Genomic DNA, 8,606 nt, shown 5'->3' with positions numbered 1-8,606 from the left:
CCTCACCCCTGACCCACACTCCCACGTTACACACACCAATGGGACAGCGCTGGGGGCGCGGCTTGAGGACTGTATGTAGGAAGCCGCACAGCGCTGCCCCGTTTTTGGACACACGCACGTGAACAAGCGCCAGCTGGCATGAAACGGCTGTAGTGCCGTCCACATATCCCCTGGTCACCTCTTCCCCGCTCACCTCGGCACCCCCATCGATCCAGGTTTTACAGTTCTTTTTATCAATGTCATTAATGCTGGCTGTTGGCTGAAAAATGGAATAAAAACATGCAAGAGGAAGGTGCACAGCGCTCTTTTTGTGTGCTTTATAACTACAAAGCACGCCTAAGACCAAAAATGAAAATAACACCACGCATTGAAAGTTTGCTAAAGAAAGAAGCAAAAAGCCATAGACTTAATCTCAAGCAAACAAAACTCCTTAGGAAATACAAGCTTTCAAAGAGTGTACTGGTAGGCAAATTGTTCATGCATGTTGCAGCTGATCTAAAGTATGATAATCATTAGTATTATAATATAGGCCACATATTACAGATGTCAGTGCTTTTTAAATGTATTTGTTTAGTTAGTTAGTGGTAATGTGTCTTAACTGTTAGCATCTAGCTAGAAACTAGTGATGCTGTTTGTTATGTTTTGATAATTGTACCTTCTATTGCAAAACAATAACTTTTCCCTCACACATGTAAATATGGTAAGTAAACTTAGACACCGCTTCATATCGCTGTGAGATTAGATTTACAAATATAGCAGCTCACTCTTGGGCAATGACTTGGTGAATAGGTGAGCTTCTTTGCTGGGTAATGGTATGTGGCACGAGTCAGGAAATCGCTACCAGGACTTATATACTTGAATATAATCAACCTTTTACCTAAGAAATCTGTTTGACTCAAAAGTAAATGAATGGAAGGTAATAGGATTTCCCAGTTTATTGCTTTCTTTTATTGTTCCTCCATTATTGTATATCCATTGTAAGTAGCACATTTATAATGCTATGCTTTTTATGATCCATTCTTTTTTTAATAGTGCACCATTTAGGGTCACCATTATTTGCTCCTCTAGTATGGTGCCCAATTTCTATTGGTTCGTTATACCGCTGAGTCTCCTGCTATGCCCTCAAACATGTGGAGAATATCATAGATAATTGCATAGTTTGTATAATTTCCTAATGATTTAACAGTTATTCTGTACTTTGCATATACATCCTCTACAGATCTGTTGTAGACAGAGGTGTTGTTGCCTGCAAATCTGGCTCAGGTAGTGCATGAAGAATATGTAATAGAGGAACATTCTGCTTTTTTACCCTGCAGATTAAATTTATCTGCTCATTGATTTCAGATGTACATAGAATTCAGGTCCAGAAATCTATAGGTGTACCACTAGTGTTGGTTGAATTTGAAACTGATATCTCCAAAAACGCATTGAAACACAGATTTCAGCTAATGAAAACCCAAAGGTTGGCAATATTTTGGTTTCGTAGTAAAGACGGTAAAATACATGTTCCTGTAGATTTAAATGAAACCTGAAGTATGTTTAAAAAAAGTTTCACTTACCTGGGGTTTCTGCCAGCACCCTGCAACCGCCCTGTACCTGCGCTGATCCTCAACGATACTTCCCCCCCCCACCCCCGGGTAAGTTTCATTATTGGCTGACTTGCAAGTTGATGGCCACCACTGCGCCTGCGTGGCCCTGGCTGTGCGCATCCTCGTTCTGGACTTTTATTTCAGAAACCAAACCCTTACATACCTATCCATGCCCTCCCGAGTCCTGTGGCTCCCCACCTTCTTCCATCTGCCTTCTCTTTTGAGGTTGGTCAGGAGTGTCATCAATGGAAAGGAAGAATTGGTGTTCAGCTTCCAGGTTAAAGTCAAACTTCCCTCCTGGTAGTCCATTGATAGAGAAATTAGAATAGGACTAAGGCAGTTTAGAAAAGCTTTTTAACAAGCTCTCTGGGGAATATTTAATTAAACAGCAGAAGCATGTCATTTAGAAAACACATAAATAAATAAATAATCCTGGTAAGAAATCTATCTCCAATGTATCCTGCTACTGTATGCTTTACGCAGCGAAACACAGCTGAACTTTTGGAATGGCAGACTCTTTGACTTGAACACAATATATTGTAAAATAATCAAAGTGTTCATGCAAGAAAACTTTCCAATATTTGTGAATGAATAAAAGTTATTATAGTTCTTTAACAGCAATGTGAAAGACTGATATAAAGTTACAAGATGTGTTTCCAGTTATTTCTGCTAAAGGAAATGGGCACCCATAAGAAAAAAAAACACTTTATTTTCTACTTTTTAGGAAAGGTAATTTTGTTCCCTACCTAAATAAATTATAAATGTAGGAACTGTTGGTCATTACACAGTTTACTTTCTCTATTATTACGGTTTGCTTTAGTTTAAAAACCATTTACAGGCAGTCCCGGGTTATTAAACAGCATAGGGACTGTAGGATCGTTCTTTACCTGAATCAGTTTGTAAGTCAGAACACTGTTCCACTTCTGTTCCCCTTTCTGACCCCTCTGTGCCACCATGAAATCCCCCTGTCCCACTATTCCGTTCCCTGTGCCACCTTTATTCACTTTACTGACCCCCTCCTACGCTCCCCGAAGCTCTAATTATAATGTACAGTACCGGTGCAGCTGGAAGCTGTGCTTTACTCACCTCTCGGCTGGAGTCCAATGCTTCCCATCCTCTGCAGTGCTCACCTCTCCCCATGGTGTCGGCACTTCCGTATGACGTGTGTAATCGGCCGACTTTGAGGAGTTGCCAGCACTTGGGGGAGAGATGAGCACAGGCAGCTTTAGACTCCAGCAGGGAGGTGAGTAAAGCACAGCTTCCAACCAGTACTCTGCGCGTGGCAGGATGATGTAATTGTAATGGAATTGGCAGGTGGTTCGTGCATTAGTAAGTCAGGATTACCTGTAGTGGGAAAATATGCAATATAGTTAATTGTAATAGAGGTTTTCTTTGTTTACATAACTGAATGTTTAAAGGGAACCTAAACTGAGAAGGATATGGATTTTTCCTTTTAAAATAATACCAGTTGCCTGACTCTCCTGCTGATCCTGTGTCTCTCATACTTTTGGCCAAACCCCTCAACAAGCATGCACTGGAAGGGGAACTTCAGCCTAAACAAACATACTGACATCAAGTTACATTAGTTATGTTAATTAGAATAGATAGGTAATATTATCTCTTGCCCACCATGTTTTAAAAGAACAAGCAAATGTTTGTGATTCATGGGGGCTGCCATCTTTGTCATGGGGGCAGCCATCTTTTTGGTTGAAAGGAGGTGACAAGGAGCAGGAGACACAGTTCCAACTGTCCTGTGTCCTGATTACCTCTCCCAGCTGCAAACGCTAGGCTTCAAATGTCAAATTCAATGTAAGAAGAAAAAAAAATTGCACCAAAACAGCAGAAAGAGATCAACAACATCAGAAATCCCATCATGCTTTGCACAGCATCAGGGGAAAAAAGCCTGGGCAGTTTTCTTCTGTGCAGCTAAAAATGAGGCTTGTAAAAGAGAAACAAAGTTCTCATGCTGTGAAACTGTTAAAGAAACACTAAGCCTTTTCAGTGCTGCTGAGCCCATTTTTAGTCCGGAAGTTCACTTGAAGTCAGACTGGATTAGCTGCATGCTTGTTGCAGGTTTGTGATTCCGCCCCTATTGCAGCCAAAGAGGTCAGCAGGACTGCCAAACAACTGGTATTGTTTAAGCACTTCCCGACCGCCGCATGTACAAATGGCGGCCGGGAATTGGACCCCGCAAGGACAGCCGCATGTACAAATGGCGGCGGTCCTTGTACGGGCATGGGCGGAGCCATCGCGTCATTCGTGACGCGATCCTCCGCCGGGGACTGGCTCCGCTCCTCTCGCGCTGTAACCCGCAGGCCGTTCGGAAGCGCCGGCGGGTTACTAGCACCCGGATCGCCGCATACAAAGGGTATAATACACTTTGTAATGTATACAACGTGTATTATACAGGCTGCCTCCTGCCCTGGTGGTCCCAGTGTCCGAGGGACCACCAGGGCAGGCTGCAGCCACCCTAGTCTGCATCCAAGCACACTGATTTCCCCCCCCTGCCCCCTGATCGCCCACAGCACCCCTCAGACCCCCCCCCTGCCCACCCCCCAGACCACTGTTGCACCCAATTACCCCCTTATCACCCATCAATCACTCCCTGTCACTATCTGTCAACGCTATTTTTTTTATGCCCTAAACTGCCCCTGCTCCCTCCTGATCACCCCCCACCTCTCAGATTCCCCCCAGACCCCCCCCCCCCCCCCTTTGTACTGTATGCATCTATCCCCCTGATCACCTGTCAATCACCTGTCAATCACCCATCAATCACCCCCTGTCACTGCCACCCATCAATCAGCCCCTAACCTGCCCCTTGCGGGCAATCTGATCACCCACCCACACCAATAGATCACCCGCAGATCCGACGTCAGATCACCTCCCAAGTGCAGTGTTTACATCTGTTCTCTACCCTAAACACCCACTAATTACCCATCAATCACCCATCAATCACCCCCTATCACCACCTGTCACTGTTACCCATCAGATCAGACCCTAATCTGCCCCTTGCGGGCACCCAATCACCCGCCTACACGCTCAGATTGCCCTCAGCCCCCCCTTATCAATTCGCCAGTGCAATATTTACATCTGTTCTTCCCTGTAATAACCCACTGATCACCTGTCAATCACCTGTCAATCACCCATCAATCACTCCCTGTCACTGCCACCCATCAATCACCCCCTGTCACTGCCACCCATCAATCAGCCCCTAACCTGCCCCTTGCGGGCAATCTGATCACCCACCCACACCAATAGATCACCTGCAGATCCGACGTCAGATCACCTCCCAAGTGCAGTGTTTACATCTGTTCTCTACCCTAAACACCCACTAATTACCCATCAATCACCCATCAATCACCCCCTATCACCACCTGTCACTGTTACCCATCAGATCAGACCCTAATCTGCCCCTTGCCGGCACCCAATCACCCGCCTACACGCTCAGATTGCCCTCAGACTACCTCTTATCAATTCGCCAGTGCAATATTTACATCTGTTCTTCCCTGTAATAACCCACTGATCACCTGTCAATCACCTGTCAATCACCCATCAATCACCCCCTGTCACTTCCACCTATCAATCACCCCCTGTCACTGCCACCCATCAATCAGCCCCTAACCTGCCCCTTGCGGGCAATCTGATCACCCACCCACACCAATAGATCGCCCGCAGATCCGACGTCAGATCACCTCCCAAATGCATTGTTTACATCTGTTCTCTACCCTAAACACCCACTAATTACCCATCAATCACCCCCTGTCACTGCTACCTATCAGATTAGACCCCTATCTGCCCCTAGGGCACTCAATCACCCGCCCACACTCTCAGAACGCCCTCAGACCCCAGCCCTGATCACCTTGCCATTGCATTGCTTGCATCTATTCCCCCCTCTAATCACACCTTGAGACACCCATCAATCACCTCCTGTCACCCCCTAGCACACCTACACATCAGATCAGGCCCTAATTTGATCCGTGTGGGCTCCTGATCACTCAGCCAAACCCTCAGATCCCCCTCAGACCCCCTTCCGATCACCTCCCCAGTGCATTAATTGCATCTATTTTCTCCTCTAACCACCCCCTGAGACACCCATCAATCACCTCCTCTCACCCCCCTAGCACTCCTATCCATCAGATCAGGCCCAATACAACCTGTCATCTAAAAGGCCACCCTGCTTATGACCGGTTCCACAAAATTCACCCCCTCATAGACCACCTGTCATCAAAATTTGCAGATGCTTATACCCCTGAACAGTCATTTTGAGACATTTGGTTTCCAGACTACTCACGGTTTTGGGCCCGTAAAATGCCAGGGCGGTATAGGAACCCCACAAGTGACCCCATTTTAGAAAAAATACACCCCAAGGTATTCTGTTAGGTGTATGACGAGTTCATAGATTTTATTTTTTGTCAAAAGTTAGCGGAAATTGATTTTTATTGTTTTTTTTTTCACAAAGTGTCATTTTTCACTAACTTGTGACAAAAAAATAAAATCTTCTATGAACTCGCCATACACCTAACGGAATACCTTGGGGTGTCTTCTTTCTAAAATGGGGTCACTTGTGGGGTTCCTATACTGCCCTGGCATTTTAGGGGCCCTAAACCGTGAGGAGTAGTCTAGAAAACAAATGCCTCAAAATGACCTGTGAATAGGACGTTGGGACCCTTAGCGCACCTAGGCTGCAAAAAAGTGTCACATGTGGTATCGCCGTACTCAGTAGAAGTAGTATAATGTGTTTTGGGGTGTATTTTTACACATACCGATGCTGGGTGGGAGAAATATCTCTGTAAATGACAATTGTTTGATTTTTTTTACACACAATTGTCAATTTACAAAGATATTTCTCCCACTCAGCATGGGTATGTGTAAAAATACACCCCAAAACACATTATACTATTTCTCCTGAGTACGGCGATACTACATGTGTGGCACTTTTTTGCACCCTAACTGCGCTAAGGGGCCCAAAGTCCAATGAGCACCTTTAGGCTTTACAGGGGTGCTTACAAATTAGCACCCCCCCAAAATGCCAGGACAGTAAACAAACCCCACAAATGACCACATTTTGGAAAGTAGACACTTCAAGGTATTCAGAGAGGGGCATGGTGAGTCCGTGGCAGATTTCATTTTTTTTTTGTCACAAGTTAGCAGAAATGGAAACTTTTTTTTTTTTCTTTTCACAAACTGTCATTTTCCGCTAACTTGTGACAAAAAATAATATCTTCTATGAACTCACTATGCCTCTCAGTGAATACTTTAGGATGTCTTCTTTCCAAAATGGGGTCATTTGGGGGGTATTTATACTATCCTGGAATTCTAGCCCCTCATGAAACATGACAGGTGGTCAGAAAAGTCATAGATGCTACAAAATGGGAAAATTCACTTTTTGCACCATAGTTTGTAAACGCTATAACTTTTACCCAAACCAATAAATATAGGCTGAATGGTTTTTTTTTTATCAAAAACATGTTTGTCCACATTTTTCGTGCTGCGTGTATACAGAAATTTTACTTTATTTGAAAAATGTCAGCACAGAAAGTTAAAAAAAAATTTTTTTTGCCAAAATTCATGTCTTTTTTGATGAATATAATAAAAAGTAAAAATCGCAGCAGCAATCAAATAGCACCAAAAAAAAGCTTTATTAGTGACAAGAAAAGAAGCTAAAATTCATTTAGTATTGTGATAGAGAACAGAGGCGCCAAAAGAATAAAAACAATATTTAAAAATTTAAAACTATTGCTTAGGAGGCAGTGGTGGACTCACCTCCCACAAGCAGACACAACAACTGTGTATTCACAAAAGGAACATTTATTGGTATACTCCAAAAAAGATCCCAACGCGTTTCGCAGGTCAAACCCGCTTCATCAGGCAATTACAGGACGGAGCACACAACTGGGGGTAGGAGGCAACACATTTGTACAATTACTGAACATACTGCATATAACTAAACATAATATTTGAGTGAGAGAGTTCACTGGTGTAATTTAAGTACACGGGAGAAGGTGGCTAGTTATTCTATTTAGGGGGTAGATGGAAAAAACAGGAGGGGGGGGGGGAAGGAAAGGGTTTGGTATGCGGGGGGCCCGGGGGGAGGGGGGGGACACAGGGGAGTGATAATAAAGTTTGGAGATTAGGGGAACCAAAAAAAGGGGGGGGGCGGGGGGGGGAAAGAGGGACGGGGGATAAAGAAAAAAGGGAGGGAGGGGGAGAATTTGTTTTAGGGGGAAGAAAAATAATGGTGTCGTAATTTTTAGCATTAAATATAGATAAAAATCGTAACATCAACATTCATAAATGACAAAAAACGTTGATCTCAAGCATGTGGCGAGAAACTATCCTAACATACAGTAAACAGTATCTTAATTCATATATATACACACATACATATGTGCATTAGGAGCGGTTAACCTATATGAAATTATGCAAAGAGGTTCAGGGATAAAATTAGTGCATTGCGTGTTTAAGGAGGACATGCAGAGTAAACTATAGAAAAACATAATTGAACAAGCATCAAAAAGGATTCACTTACCAGCAGTATGTCCAGATAGCACCTGGCGCCTCAGTGGCCAAGTGGTACTGAACTGCTGTTTATATAGCGGTGAGCAACTCCCCCTTGCTAATTGGAATGTGGGGCGGGCGCTTATTTTCCCGCCTTGCGTGATTGCATCATTGCGCATGCGTACATGCGTATCTTGACGCGTAATGGCGACTAAGGATTACGTGCCGTCTATGTGCGATGTGCGCATGCGTACATTTTGACGCAAAAACGCCTGTAGTAGGCCAGTGCGCATGCGTACTAACATGACGCCATGCGTACGATGGATTGGGTTATTGCGTGTATATGGCCCGGGCGCATGTGTACTAACATGACGCCATGCGTACGATGGGATGGGGTATTGCGTGTGTATGGATGCGTTGGGATGAGGAGCCAGTAATCATATTAAAAGAGAAAGATTATCAAAACGAACCGAGGAACCACTAGTTAGCATTAATACATTTCGGGTTACTTCATCTGAC

General features: G+C 44.2%; 1 protein-coding gene across 1 annotated transcript in view; it reads left to right on the top strand.

Moving 5' to 3' along the window:
- Positions 1-279: 279 nt before the first annotated feature.
- Positions 280-8,606, top strand: part of LOC137519364 (UPF0711 protein C18orf21 homolog) — a 49,557-nt gene continuing 41,230 nt past the window's right edge. Inside the window, exon 1 of the mRNA XM_068238317.1 lies at positions 280-462. Within this exon, the coding sequence (XP_068094418.1) occupies positions 280-462 (183 nt within the window). The remainder of the gene's footprint in view (positions 463-8,606) is intronic.

Source organism: Hyperolius riggenbachi, chromosome 5 (genome assembly GCF_040937935.1).
Source record: "Hyperolius riggenbachi isolate aHypRig1 chromosome 5, aHypRig1.pri, whole genome shotgun sequence".
Lineage (NCBI taxonomy): Eukaryota > Metazoa > Chordata > Amphibia > Anura > Hyperoliidae > Hyperolius > Hyperolius riggenbachi.
Note: the sequence above shows the minus strand (reverse complement) of the source record. Positions and strands in the feature narration are given on the sequence as shown.